The sequence below is a fragment of the Aythya fuligula genome, chromosome 7 (assembly GCF_009819795.1).
Source record: "Aythya fuligula isolate bAytFul2 chromosome 7, bAytFul2.pri, whole genome shotgun sequence".
NCBI lineage: Eukaryota > Metazoa > Chordata > Aves > Anseriformes > Anatidae > Aythya > Aythya fuligula.
This window is the reverse complement of record NC_045565.1, coordinates 29,251,515-29,266,505: the sequence shown is the minus strand read 5'-3', so window position 1 is coordinate 29,266,505 and position 14,991 is coordinate 29,251,515. Positions and strand designations below refer to the sequence as shown.

Sequence of the window (14,991 nt, the reverse complement as noted above, 5' to 3'; positions counted from 1 at the left end):
TAAGAACATCTTACAAGACGTTCTTATAGTGTTCTTAAAGATGTTCTTATAGAACATCTGAAGTCAAAATCTAATTTCCCTCCCAACAAACTTCAGTGTTAAAAATGCAAGAAAGCTTATGAAAATTGAGGAACAATAGGCTTTAAACAATTTGTTACTCCCCATACTCCACCCCACTGGTGAGGTCATGAACTGGGAATTTATGTGCATGTCCCTCTTTTCCTGTTACAGCCGGTGTCTACAGATTTTGGTCAGTACAACAGTTACGGGGATGTGAGTGGTGGTGTTAGAGGTAAGACTCAGGGGCCTTTTTACATGCCACTTCATTACAGGGAATGTATTATGATCTTTGATCATTTCTGCTATTTTACATTGTAGATGTGGTAGCATTGTATTTGCTGCGTACATTTCTCTGGTAAACTTGACAGTTAGCATGTACTTGCAGAGTTAGAGTTAAAAGTTTTGGGTTTATTTTGCTAAATCTGCTATGTAGATCTGCCCCTTTTTATGCCAAGAGACTGCTTTAGCACTGGTATACATGGAAAGCAGGTAATCTGTAATTAATTGGAATTTGTACTGAGTTCTGCTACCGTGTTCTGTTCTGAAAATTGTCATCCACTGCACAGTCAGAGTGTGCTGCAGTGAAGTAAGGAGGATAATAGCTTCTAATCCCAGTTGCTACTCATGATATTCGTTGAGACTTTAAGATAGATGTAGTATTTATGAAAGTTATGGAACTTTATGAGACAATGTTTTGAAACAGTTTGAGCTTGGGGCTGAGAACCTGATTATGGTTCTGTGTGTCTCAATATTTCCAAAGTGACTTGATTTTACTGACTGAGGATCCCACTGTTTGGAGTGTTTTATTCTTCATTCTTCAAAAGTAGGGAGGTTTTCTGCATCAGGTGGGATTTTGAAAAGATCAGGCAGATCACAAGACACTAGGATTATCTGGTAAATTGTGACTGATTCCTCCTCTTCCACACTCTACAGCAGATGAAATTTCTCTCTTGCTTTTCAGATTTCCAGGTAGAGTATGGATTCTCATCAATCAACTGACAACGGAATTAAAAGAATCTACTTTCTTGTTGAAGTCTGAATTTCTGCTACAGGAAAGGGGTTCTTAAGACATTAGCTTTGATTTACATGCATGTTTAAGCATAATCACCAATGTAGAGTCTTATCAATAAAAAACAGGCACAACCTCAGGTTCCTCCTTGTACCTCCCCAGAACTGGGTTAAGAAGGCTCTGACCAGTTCTGTGACTTGTTCTGTTAAACCCATTGTCTGTTGAAGTACAAGTTATCTGCAGTAGCTCTCTTTGGATGGCTGAGGGCAGATTTATTTCCAGCCTCTCTAGTATCAGCCCCAGAGACAGAAATTCTCTTCTGGAGGCAATTTTCTTCCATACCAAGAGCCTTGAAATCCTTATTTTTTCCCTGAAATTTACTCTCCAGACAAGATGGATGATCAATAGCTTTCTGCAGTGCTGCTGTCACAGATGAACTAATAAGATATGTACTTACAGGAATCAGCCCTTTTACCCCAAATCCTATCTGCAGGATTTTTTTCCAGAAGTTTGTCTGGCTGGCTCCTCAGCACAATCATAATATGAAGTGACAATTTAAGAAGTGACAATTAATTAATAATTGGATATATATTTTTACTACTGTATCAAAACCACAATGATTAGAAAGAAAATAAGATTATGGGAAGAGAAGAGAGTTCTCTGTGTATTATGCTCAAAATGTAATTTTATTAGGAACAGTACCTGTGTCAAAATAGCACCCTTTTACCAGAACCCTCTCCCCACTTGTGTTCATAGTCAAAATTTCCCGTTGTAGAGACAAAAAAAAATACCTTGGATGATACAGTAAATGACAGAAAGGACAGTCCAGAAGTGTAAGAGTGCTTATATATGCTGTTGGGTGGGATCTAAATTAATGCTCCTGCGTATTTGTTCCAAAGAGCCTTAACTGATCATTGGGACTGGGAAGGGCCTACCATTCTTTCAGAGACCCAGGTCCACCTGGGCTGGGCTGTTTTTAGTGGGCAGCTATCACCAGCCTTAGTGACAGAAAATGTGGTGGCAGAGAGGGTGGAAGGATGCCTCAGAAGAGTGATAAATGGTAGCTGTAGCAATGTCCTGTGTGGTAAGAATCAGCATTAAGACTTAAAGGAAGTCTCAGTGCAAATTCACCTTTGTTTTCACCGCTGCTTGAGTGCCTTTACCCTCTGTGTGTGTAACCTACGTGTCTGATGTATACCTGTATCTGATGCAGTCCCTTCCGGATGGTCATGTCCCTGGAATGAGAATGGACAGAGGAGTATCTATGCCTAACATGTTGGAGCCAAAGGCAAGTGCAGATGTTATTCACTTTCCTTCAGGGCAATGAAGATTTGACTGTGAAATGCAGATAAAATATGGGAAATGTCTTAGTCCTCTTGTTTTTCTTTGCCTCACCTCAGTCCCTTCTCCTTATGTGCTAAACCTCTCCCTTTGTTCTGGACTTTGCCTGTTTTAGGTGTTAGTACTCAGGCTGAGGGCAGCCAAAGTGCCCTTTTTGGATAAAGGAGGCTTTTCCAGAGACAAAATGAAGCTACTGAAAGCGCTCAAAAGCTAGTTCACTGTCAAGCTGTCAGTAGCCAAAATAGTAGCCAAACTTGACTGCAAAGTCTCAGATCTGTTAAGTTTGAAAAGTGACACAATACTGTGGCTCACATGTGGTTGAGGCTGCCTTGGTTTAATAAAAGACATGGATCTCAGTTTGGAATTGGAAGCTAGATATCTATGTGTCTTTTGGGATCTATCTTTAGCTGTCAGCACCATTAGCCTGACACCTTGAATAGTGTTGAATTCCCTATATAATAAATTTATTTTTTGTTGGGAAAAAAGGCAATATCAACTGAATGTGAGTTAAGTTATAAATTAAAGTGCTTTTGCTACTATGTCTAGAGATGTCTGAATCAAAAATGAACATAAACAATGGAGAGGCTTCAACCAGGGCTGTGTTTTAAGTCTTGCAACTTTCTCTGTTGCTGGTGAACCTTCTGAGAAATCATGATTTTGCCAAAGTTACAAGGATCAGCATTTATGCAGTTAAGTGAGGAACTCTTTTTGCAAACCAGATTACTACTTGTGCTTCCAAGTGACCTCCAGACAAATTGTACAAGGCAATAACTTTAGCTTTATAAGCTGAGACCCTAGTGCAATGTACATTAACGAGTGTTTTTATATATTATATAAATAAGACCCTGGGGACATCCCCAACTTCTGAGATACTGCTTTTTATTCCAAATAATTTCTCTTTCAGTGCAATAGCAATTCTTACAGCCACCACTTCTCTTGATGCACCCAATTATTTGGAAAGTTGTTTTGGGTAACAAATTCTGTCATATTACTAGCGATAAAATTTGTGGGAATTTTTGTGAGATAATAGGTCACTTTCTGTTGACATTCGAGAAGGTTATGCCAGACCTGGAGCTAATTGACAGCAATTGTATTCATGTCAATGATTCAATGCTAATTTAAGCTTGATGGGGTGAAAAAAAAAAAAAAAAGCCAACTCAAAGTCAGCATGAAACTCCTGGGAAGTGAAAATCAGTAAACTTTAGAAAGACCAAATCTTACCAAGTGATTCACTGGAAAGGACAGAATTTGTGCATCCTGACACCCTGGATTGAAACATACCTTGTTGTGAATTCCTAAATATAAAATGTACTTACAACCTTAGACCTTGACTTAAATTCTGTCTGTTTAAACATTTAGAAGAGTTATGTTTTAGTTTCCTTTCATGGTGTATCTGGTAATCATTTCCAGTATCAAACATAAGCAATGTAATTCAAAGTATAGTCTAATTGTACATTTGTGACAATGTCAGAATCTCATAAGAGTCATATCTTACAATTGGTATGTAAGCACACTTTACTTAGATTATTATTACTTACAATAAACTCAGTGGTGTGTTCATCAATGCCTGAATCTTATTTATTATATTTCTGCAAAGTTCATTGGGATAATTGTTTACAATGGAATGAACTTAATTGCTTAATACTGCACAAGAGCTGATTTGGTTGAATTTTTTTCTGTTAAAATAATTGAATTAATGGTGTTTAATGATAGCACAGCTGCTTCTCCTAAGAGAGTTTTGGTGGTTTCACTCAGGGAGCATGTATCTGAATCAGTCGAACAAGACCAGCAGTAAAAATAGCAGTAAAAGCCAATTCCCACTGAAGTATGTGGAAGAACTTCACTGGTTTCAGTGGGGATTGGATGAGGACCTCATTGGGAATGCTGTTATCCTTACAGCGATACACAATGAGAAGGGCTATAGGGAGGCTCTGTCAGGCAGAACATGAGCTCTCCAATGTCATTCCAAATGTACGTGGAAGTGTACATGAAAAACTGAAATGAGATGATTCCAGAAACTGATTTTAAGGCACATGGTTTTCTGAAATCCTTTCTAAGGAATGTAGTTTCTGTTGGGTCAAACTGATTTGAGACCCACTGACAGTAAACATTTTTACTTTAAACAAAGAACCTACACATGTAAAAGAAAAAATGAATAATCCATGCATTCAGGAATTACTGGGCAGCAACTGCTGTGTGTGAGTTCTGGATATTCTTTGCAATGCAAAGGGAAATCAGGAGAAATGTAATGGGAGATGTGCTGGACACACTCTTCTGAAGGAGATGAAGGTGTGTTAGATAAGTATGTCTACAAAAGCATCTCCTTTAATCCATGCATGTGTGGCACAGACAGCAAGCACAGAGGGCACTTGTTCATTTCTTTAACTATCCAAATAGGCAAAGAAAATCATGATGAATTTTGTTGATTGCAGTGGCCCCCACTAATGAATGTCTTGCTTATTCAGAGTGCTGCTTTTTCAGATGCACTCTCATGTGGTTCATCTTTTAAAAGTCCTCTAACTGTTTCCTTAGAGCTGTCCACACTTTGGTAACCATCAGCCAGACCAAGGAGTGCCAAATATACTTACCTTAATAAACTCTAAAAATTATATGTTGCTAGATGAGAAAGTATATTGACTAGAGAGGATTTTGTGTTATGAAAGCCAGCTGAGCTGATGCACCATAAAAATCATTGGTGTGGACAAGTACAGATTGCCTCTATAGTAGGAGGCAATTTGACGTTGATATTAAACAAGTTCTTGCTCTATCCCGACTGGCCTTTCATGCATCTTTAAAAATGAAATGCTGCAATTTCCGTTGAAAAAGAAAAAAAAAAAATCATGTGTGGTTATGAAAATAAGACACGTTGTGTTCTTTCTGTTTTTGAATGTAAATACATCTCTTTTTCCCCTTTTTATACGTTGTTAACAGATTTTTCCATATGAAATGCTCATGGTGACCAACAGAGGGCGAAATAAAATACTAAAAGATGTAGACAGAACCAGGCTGGAGGTAAGAGAAGCAAGTTCCTAAATGCTCTTTCCTGCTGAAGTTGTTTATTGTTGCACACTTGAAAGCTCTAACACTGATGTGTGGGTCCTTGTTAGACTGGAAAGATTTTTCAGCACTAAGCAGGGAAGAAGCAGTTGGACAGGGAGGATGCAACAGGAGTCCCACATCTCTGACCAGCAATGCCTGTGTCTCCTTGTTCCTGGACAGAGCAGTTCACAACCACCTTAGTTTCTCAAGCAATTGTTTTCATACTTACAAATTGGTAAAAAGGCCAACACTGGTTACGCGTTTTGTAGTCACAGAACCCACGCTAGAATGGAGCAATGCTTTGTGTAGGCTTGGATCACATCCTAGCTAAGAGTCAGTACCAGCCATCCTTGAGGATCCAGAGTCTGACTTGCTCCAATTCGTCAGTAAGTCCTGACAGTTAGACTGGCCAATATGCAAAAATGTGAGGATTTAAATCTCTACTAACAAATAGAAGTGGTCAACCAGTTTGTGGATTAGTAAGATTAGTTCAGTGGAATTCCTTGCCTGGCAATGTTTAAGTAACTTGTAGTTAATTAATCTTGTGGAGATGAATGAAAGCAGCCACAAAAATTCATGTATGTGCCTGTTTATGTACATTTTTAGACAAGTAGATAATGTGATCGCTAATCAAAATTTAAGGTGACGTTACATTAGTGCTGCAGGGAGGGACTTCCCCTGTCTAGTGCACTCTAGAGCAGCTGAACAAGAGAAGTAACTAATGCACAGGACAGCACCAAAATATGTTTCATTTGCTGCAGAGAAATGTGGTGGAAGGTTAGGCTGGCTTCTTGCTTTTCAAAACTTGCATGTCCCACCTGCAGCCCTTCTGCAAAACTCTCCTGAAACTCAGTGTCTGTTTAAACTTCAGCGTGTGGGTGGGGATGACTACCTAAAGTCCACAACAAGGGCATGCAAGAACTTTTTTCTGTTCTAAGATCTGTCACTACTTGGTGTATGACTGCAGACAAAATCTTTTCCTGTCTTGCTTATTCAGCAACTGAAATAGTTGGCCTGATCTCCTTTGTAGACCTCTCAGAGGTAACAAATGTCAAAATTTTATTGGTGCATTGAGAATGCAGGTTCATAAGGACTTGGACATTGGCAAGGGATTGTTAGTTCATCAAACTTCAATCACTAGATGCTGCAGTGGCTCTTAGAGTGACATGAAATCCTTAAGGCACTCCTATCTCCTACTGCACTTCTTTGGCTTTGACTGACTGACCATTGCCTGTTCTCTCCTTTTTTTTTTTTTCTTTCTTTTTTTAAAGCGTCACTTAGCACCTGAAGTTTTTCAAGAAATATTTGGCATGACGATACAGGAGTTTGACAAGTTACCTCTCTGGAGACGCAACGACATGAAGAAAAAAGCAAAACTCTTTTAATCTCCCTTTAAAGAAACCAACTTAAAAATGGTACATAGGATATTGTATCATACAGTCCAAACTATTTGGCAGCGACTACCTACCCACCAAAAAATGAAAATCGCATAGTGGCACCTCTGCACACAGCAATTGAAGACGAACACTTGCCCTCCTGGAACATAGGGAAGGAAATATCTGAGCTCAGAAACAACAAAGATGATTTTCAGAGGTGTTGACCTTTTACATGGTCTCATACAAGATAGGAAACTGTTCTTCTCCCTCAGTGATACTCCCTTTACTTCTCTCCATAACATGATGGACTTTATTGCTAGAGCCAGGAAGTGCCCTTAGGACGCCTTGTAGACTAAAGTAGTTGTAACCACTCCAAGAACTGGAAAAGAAATATATATATATATATATATATAAAAATATATATATATGTAAGTGTGTTTGCGTGTGTGCGCACATGTATTTATATCTATCCATCTGTGTGTATGTATGTGTATATATGTGTATATATATGGAGAGAAAGATAGATAGATACTCTGTAGTGAAGGAGAAGCCCTTTGTAACACGCCCATATGGTCACGTTGTCTTTCACACAACTGTTTCTTAGTTGGCAGTCTTTTGAAATGACATCTTTGTGTGATACAGTCTGCAAAGGTGGGCACTCTGCTCCTTTGCAGTGCATCCCAGTTGAATTCTTGGAAAGCGGGCTCCTTGTACCTGTATATATTTGCTAGGATATGTAGGAAGTGAATTGCTGTGTCTGTTGCCAGTCTTCCCTCTTCCACACTTTCTGCTTGAATTAATAAGGCTGGGGCTTAACCAGTCAAATAATTTAAGATCACTCAAGTAATGGGAATGATGGAGAAGAGTCAGTTTTCTTGTAATTTAGTCCAGGAGATGGGTGGATGAGGGTGGGAGTGATAGAGTGAGAAAATGCTTTTTTTAAGTGTGCCCTGGTTCACACCCAGAGATTTCGGGACAGACTCCCTGCTAGTCATTACTAGTACAGCCCCTCAGATTGCTGTGGAGCTGTAGGATTTTACATAAGCAGGGAAGACGGTTCTCTGCAAGCCAACACACAGTTTCATCCCTCTTGGGGGAGGAATGTTCACGAACTAAAAGGTACCACCAAGGTGGTACCATGCTCTGCCAATAGAGGCTTTTTGATTAAATTGCAGTTGCTGTTGTCAATATGGCACAGTGCATGGGGCCAAGCACTCTCTTTTTAGTTAGTGTAGTTTTTCACTTGTGCTTGGAAAAGAGGGCACAGGCTTTTTTTTTTTTTTTTTTTTCCCTCTTGAAGCTTCAGAGCTCCAGCCTTGGTTATATTTATTTCCCTTTGTGCCTGACTTGGTTTGTGGAGACAGAGAAATCATGCAAGATGGTTTCTGAGCTGCATTGAACTCCTCTTGCTTTCAGTCTTCTTCCACTATGCTGCAGCTTGGAAAAAAAAATAAAAATAACAAAACTGCCTATATATACCTTAACTGCTTCTGGGCAGGTCCTTAAGAGATGGACATGAGCACCAAAGTAATTGAATACATGCATTGTGGCTGCAAGGTCAGCTTTTTTCTTCCTTGGTGCTTAACTGCCAATGCATACTGCACTAATGAGCCCATCTCCTGGTATTGGAGAGGGACGTTCAGGTTCTGTGTCTGTCAAAGAATATCAAGGTTTCATTTCTAATGCAGAAACTTTTGGCACTGGAGACATCAGAACCTTTGTATTTTCTGTTATGAGACATTGGTGTTAAAAGTCTGGAAGTCAGGAAGGGGAAACAGTCCCACATAGTTGTGAGATTCGATATCACTGTGCTGACTTCTGTGTCTCACCACACGGCATTTCACCATGAAACGTGCGGGACAGCCCAAACCCTGCCTCTTCTGTGCTGGTTTAGGAAGTCCTGTTATAGCAGATCACCGCGGTTCCTTTGATCCAACCTGAGCTGAAGATTCAGTGATTGAGAGGCAGATGCAAGGGGTCAGCACCTGCTCCATGCTCTAGGGCTAAGGGAAGGGTGAGCCCAAGGGACAAACTGGAGAACGTGCTCCTGTGCAGAGCTGGCCTCGTAGTCCCTGCTGAACACAAGCCCTTGGTAAATACCATGACACGCAGTTAGCTGCAAGGTAGCTCTCTGGACCTCACTGAGATTGCAGCAAGGCTCAGTTCAACATGTTTTACTTCATTTTTCAGAACAAGCATCTGAAATGGTTTTAGAAGAACGCTGGGAAGCAAATAGGAATGCCAGGGAGGGCACTGGCAGGTTGAGATGCATTTCTGAGTGGCAGCTGAAACCATAGCCATGCAGTGAAAGGACAGCAGTGTCTCACAGTCACGCATTTCGTGAACACTAGTCTCAGAAATTCAGTGTATGATGCCTGCGAAGGTGTGGCTTAACTCTGAGATGAATATTTGGGTTTTAATTATTTAAAGTACTAAATTCTCCACAATTTGTCAGCCCACATGGGTGATGCCCTGTGGCAGATGCAGCAGGCATTACGAGTCTTTTAGCCCAAGTCACCTTGACAACAAACCTTTTTGGTATAAAGTCTGCTCTCAGGGACGTGAGCTGCCAGTCTGCATTTTTCTGTCCCCATCTTTAGATTACTATTGAACTGCTCACAAGGTATGTAAATATACCACCCAGTCAGTTCACAGATGGTTACGCCAGGTTGTCTTGTCTTCTATTCTCTCTTCTCCCTCCCCTCAAAAACAAAAAACAACAACAAAAAAAACAACAACACACTTCCTCAGCCTTTGAGAATGACAAGATAATTTGTGTCTGCCTCATCAACTGAGAATTTAAATCTGCAATTGCACCTTGGGAAGGAATGAGGAGAAGCCAGCTCAGATGCAGCAGACACAATTTCTAACTGGATTTTTGGGCCTGTTCTAGTGTGGAGCATTGTCAGTCAGTTCACTGCTCTCTACACTGGACTTACTACTGCTTTATTTCTGATTAAGGATGTGAAGGGTTAATTCCTCTTAATATCCCACCCATCCAGAAGCAGAACCACCCCAAAATCCCATGGCCCCAAAGAGCAGGCCGCAGCCGGCCGTGGGATGGGTGGGTGGTTTCTGCAGTGGGCTGTTAGCAATTGTCACTGCAATATTTTCTTTCATCTGGTCTTCCCACCTCATAAAAATGGAAAGACAGCTCCAGGGAGAGTTTTCTGTGTAAGCAGTGAATCATTTTCCTAGTATCGATCCAGTAGCATATTGTTTGTTGGGCAGCTCTGTGCTGTTGGGCAGTTCTTTGTAATTCCCCTCTCAATAGTCCCTTGTGGCCAATAAATTTGAATATTGTAATGTAACAGAGAGTCAAAGCTTTGTAATAAGACTCTAAATTATTCAGTAAATACTTAAGTGTGTGAAAGAATATGCCTTAAGTACATGCTCAAGTTCTTCTGTCTCGTGCAAAGCATTTGAGCTTCTGATGAAGCCCCATCAAACTCAGTGCTGTCAACAACGTCACTGCCAAAAGGACTGAAACCTGATTGCTTTTGTCTCATTTTTTTCCCCTTTCTGCTTTAAGAATGATGTAAGAGCAAAGACCTGTCAAAACAGGCACGTGGGGTGGAATTGCAAAACAGCCATACAGGTGTGCAGAACAGGATCATAGACACGTGCAGGTTGTCAAAAACACAGGCACATGAAGCACAAGCTGCCCTTATGGAGTTGAGATGCTCTATGAGCAGTTAACCTGGAATTTCCAAACTCTGCATTGTGTTGAAAAGACAGCAGTAATTATGAAGGACGTCACTTGCATATGTGCTTGTATCTGCAGGGCTCCTGGGTACCTGCTTCTGAGATCTAGCAAGTGTCACTGTCCCACTTTGTGGAAGTGCAAGGTTAGCCACGTGTGGTTATCATCTAAAAGGCATTCTCAAGCATATGTGAACATTTGCAGTGCCTGTTCCTGGCAGTGCTTAAATGGAAGAGTAAGACCTTATGCAGCAGATTAATTGGGAATCCAGAGATTTAACCTGCTGGGTTTTGTGGCTTCTCCAGATCCCAGTCTGATAATTTCCATCATGACCAAGAGGAGAGCTGCTCTGCAGTACAGTGGAAACAGCTGCCCGTACCCTGGATGCCCTCGCCTTCACTTGGTGTAAGCTCCAGCCTGCTGACAGTCAGAAGTGGAAATAAGTGTGGTGAAATAAATATGATAAATATCTTCCCTGAAGGTAGTAAAATGAAGCCAACTTGAAAAATAGGTTTGGAAATTACTAAACTGTCTGCTCTTTCTCAGTGAAGTGATTGATCTATTGTAGCCTCATTTTGGAAGCTGAGTGTAGCATCTCAACTCTGCCAGTGTCCTATCCCGAACTTGACAAACTTTCTGTACAGCTGGAAGAGTAAGTTCTTGTGAAGCTTGCTCTCAGAATTTCATACTTTTTTTTTTTTTTAATCGTTTGTTACCATTTCATGCTGGTGTCATTTAACACAGGTTTTAGTGGTGTGAGTCTCAGAAACATATTCTTTTTTTTTTCCAGTTTGATTAGTAGCCTTTCATTCAGTATGGTTTGTGCACATAGCTGCAGTGTGCTGTGAAAGGTTAGACTAGGAAAACAGTAAGTTTCTTACCACTGCATGTGGGACAAGATAGCTCAGTGGCTCCAGTAATGCTTTCATAGAAATAAAAGTCAAGAAAGTGGTCAACTCGTCTTACCAAGCTGAATGGTTCCAAGTCTCTGTGGGGCCAGCACTGCAGTGCTCCCTGCCCTTCCCCTGTTGCAATCTGGAAATCCTTTCTCAGCCATATGGTTCAGACACCCTGCTCTTCAGGGGAGGTTGCTAGGGGTCTCTTTTGTGAAAGTGTTACTCTGAAGTTAGACAAATTTTGAAGTAGAGTCCCTTTCTGTAAGTCATTGCTCCTCCTGGGGTGTTTCTGCTATGTCAGGTAATGTCAACGGATGGAGAAGTGTTAAGTTCTGGGAAGGAGGACAGCTGGCATAAGCTTGCTTTCTCCAGGGTTTGCAAGTGTGATATTTAGCAAATTTATAAGAAAATGCATGCCAGCTTGTGCTACCTCTTTCAAACTTTGGGGAAATCAAGTTTGGAGCAGCTGTAGTTTATGAACATCTATGCCAAAGTTAATGTTCTGAAGCTACAAGTGATGGAAAAAATGGATCCCCAGAACAGTAAGAATATAAGAACATCCTCCAAACTCAGCATGGAGTGACTTCTTTTGGCTGTTCCTGACTTAGCAGTAGTTAGGAGATCCTGACCCATTTGGGCCATAGCCTTGTAGATACCGACTCAGTGGAAATAAGCCTTTTTTCCACTCCACATTTCATTGCTTTCCTTCTGAATTTACTTGTAGAGGAGGAGGTCTGCATCCTGGAAGTTACCTGTGGTGCTAAAAAACACTCAATGATGATGAATAAAGCATGTACAGGAAGCAATAAAATCAACTGATCTGTCCTGAAATGCCAATCAGTTTTCCATAGCAGAGACACTTAGGGCTTGATCCCGCAGCCCCCTTTCACATTCAGGTCACGGTCCAGGTCTTTGCCAAACATTTTGGCCCTGCCCACACGTCTTCTGGAGTCCATATTCTTCAGGGTAGACATATGGAGGAAGTGATCCCGACAATATGTGGTATGTTTTTACCCCATTGCTATGTAACGAAGAGCTGGAGAGAGTGACTGCACGCTGTGATGGTAGAAATTTCTCATCTAGTGTAGGAACACCCTCATTACTGCAGGTTGCAGGACTGCTCTGGCTGGTGAGTGTTGCCTTCTGATTTCTCCCACACACCTATTTAGTGCTTAGTAAAGGGCAGGACAAAAAATCTATCACTAAAAAAAAGATACTGAACTTTTAGTCAGACGATTCTGCTGGCAGGAGTTGTGTGATGCTGGCATTTGACGTGGAGGGAGTAAGTGTTATTAATTTTAATGTGAGCATCAGTACAGGAAGTGGGAGTGTAATTGGCCATTAATGTTGTTTGCCTGTATGCAAAATAAATTATCTGTTGCCCAAAGGGCTTTTAACAGGGAAAAAGATTTCTGCTAATGATTTCCTAAAAAAATGCTTGTCCATATGAAGAGGTAATAATTCCATGTGTGCTGTGGTCTTTCTTTTGAGGCAAAAAGAGATGACTGAAGGCAAGCAGCTAACTGCTTGGCCAGAAATCACTACAGTTAATACGGGTGTTGCTCCTAGGACTTGCAAAGCTGAGGCCACCTTGCTCCTAGGCATTAGGAGATGAGGTATTAAAGGCTTGCAGAAGCAGCTGCACGAATCCCAGCGGTGCCTTACCAGGCTGAGTCTGGCTCCCTTGGGCGCTGACAGGTCCCACTGGACACCCTGCAGAAAGCACTACCCCCAGATGCAAAACCACTGACACCAGTGGGGCCTCTCACTGACATCCACACGCTTGGGAGCGGGTTCCTTCTCATCTGGCAGGACCAGGAAAGTGCCTGGCTGGTCTGCACGCCCGCAGCAGCCAGCTCTGTGTGTCCCTGCTGGATCTGTCCTGTCCCAGCAGTGCCACCTGGTCATTGCTGACAGCTCTTCCTGCGAGAGGGGGCCTTACAGCTGGGGACATTTTTTTTAAGCTTTGGAAACTGAAACTAGTTTTTCAAAGGTATATTTTCCTTTTAAGTCGGTAGATTTTGGCAATAGGATTTTTATTATTTTATTTTTCTTTTCTCCTCCCTCCACACATTACAAACCAGCGTTTCGGGGAGGTGTCCCTGTGTTTCCCATTCACCTGTGAGACAGCTCTTGAGTCTCTCTGTAAAAGTGAATCAATGTATTGTCTGTACAGTAAGTCTGCTTGTATGCATAATGAAAAGTTGAGCTGGGTTGCTGTTCTGTACAATTAGTGTTTCCACTGTCATACTGCAAACAGCACATACTGCACTCCTGTGCCACTGTAATCTGCATCACTGTTGTACTTAACTCAATGAATAAAGTTTGGAGCTTTATTCTTAATCGCTGGATTCATGTAGCCTCATTTATTTGTTTGGTTGCTTTTTTTTCATCTTGCAGAGTTGTATCAAAGTCTTCTTACAGAACAAGATGCGCAGAGAGAGGCGAGACATCATTGACCAGACCAAGACAGATGAAAAAAGTGCCTGGCTTCAGTAGAATTCTCAGCAGACTTGAGGAAGGACAAAAGGTTTCTTGTCAGTAAAATATCTACTTATACAAACCACATAGGAGTCTTCATTTTGTGCGGTTAGTTTGTGGTTTAAAAGGACCCAAGATATCAGCAAGGTCAGCTAGGTCACCCTGCTGCATTGGCTTCATGATCTAAATAATTTCCTTTCTCTGTTCTTGTGAGTTTAGCTAAAAACTTCATCCCTGACAGGATATTTCTGTGTCTTAGTATTTTAAATTGAATGTTTGCCCAACTACCTGGAGTTTAACTCTCCCCAGCCTTGGTCTGGGTGCAGAAGATGTGGAAGATGCTGATCTAGGAGATAGGGCTGCAAATTGTCCGTGTGTGCTGAACGCCCAGGTTTCCAGCAGACCACAGCAGCAGCAGGGCTGGACACACCGCACCCCAGAGGGACCTGTAGCAATTCCCATCATTGCCTAAGAAGAAAGAAATGTCGAGGGACTTGGCGTGTAGGTAGCCCCTGGAAAGGGTGCTGTGCATGCACTGTGCTGTAAATAGATGGCCTCCTGAACGTCACTGAATTAATTCGAGCCTCCTGTAGTTGTACTGGGGCCTCATTAAGACTGGCTTTGAGGCTTAATGTTAAGGGGGGGAGGGGAGGGGGTATGTTAGTCTTTGAAGTAAAGCCACTGGAGATCAATCTTAAAAAAAAAGTTCAGAGGGGGTGTGAAAGGATCCTGCTTCAGGCCATTGATCATCTGAGCTGCAGCTCTCTGTTCAAGGGCAGGAATGGTACAGCACACGTCACAGAATCACAGAATGGCTTGGGTTGGAAGGGGCCTTAAAGATCATTAACTCCTACCCCTGCCATGGGCAAGGACACCTCCCACCACACCAGGTTGCCCAAAGCCCCATCCAGCCTGGGCTTGAACACTTCCAGGGATGGAGCAGCCACAGGTTCTCTGGGCATCCTGTGCCAGGGCCTCACCACCCTCTGAGTGAAGAACTTTGTCCTGCACAGCATCCTTGAGCCTACAGACAGCCCCTGCAGCACCAGGATTTGTGCCCTGCAGGTAATACGTTCCCTGTCTCAC

The 14,991-nt window shown here is 41.8% G+C and overlaps 1 protein-coding gene across 10 annotated transcripts in view; it reads left to right on the top strand.

The window, feature by feature from the left end:
- The window catches only part of ABLIM1 (actin binding LIM protein 1), a 136,395-nt gene extending 122,628 nt beyond the window's left edge, over nt 1-13,767 (top strand). For all 10 annotated transcript variants that reach the window (XM_032190793.1, XM_032190797.1, XM_032190801.1 and 7 more), the window contains 5 exons: nt 232-292; nt 1,022-1,029; nt 2,283-2,357; nt 5,342-5,422; nt 6,721-13,767. In XM_032190793.1, coding sequence (XP_032046684.1) covers nt 232-292; nt 1,022-1,029; nt 2,283-2,357; nt 5,342-5,422; nt 6,721-6,834 — 339 coding nt within the window. In that variant the 3' untranslated portion in view covers nt 6,835-13,767. The remainder of the gene's footprint in view (nt 1-231; nt 293-1,021; nt 1,030-2,282; nt 2,358-5,341; nt 5,423-6,720) is intronic.
- Nucleotides 13,768-14,991: the final 1,224 nt, after the last annotated feature.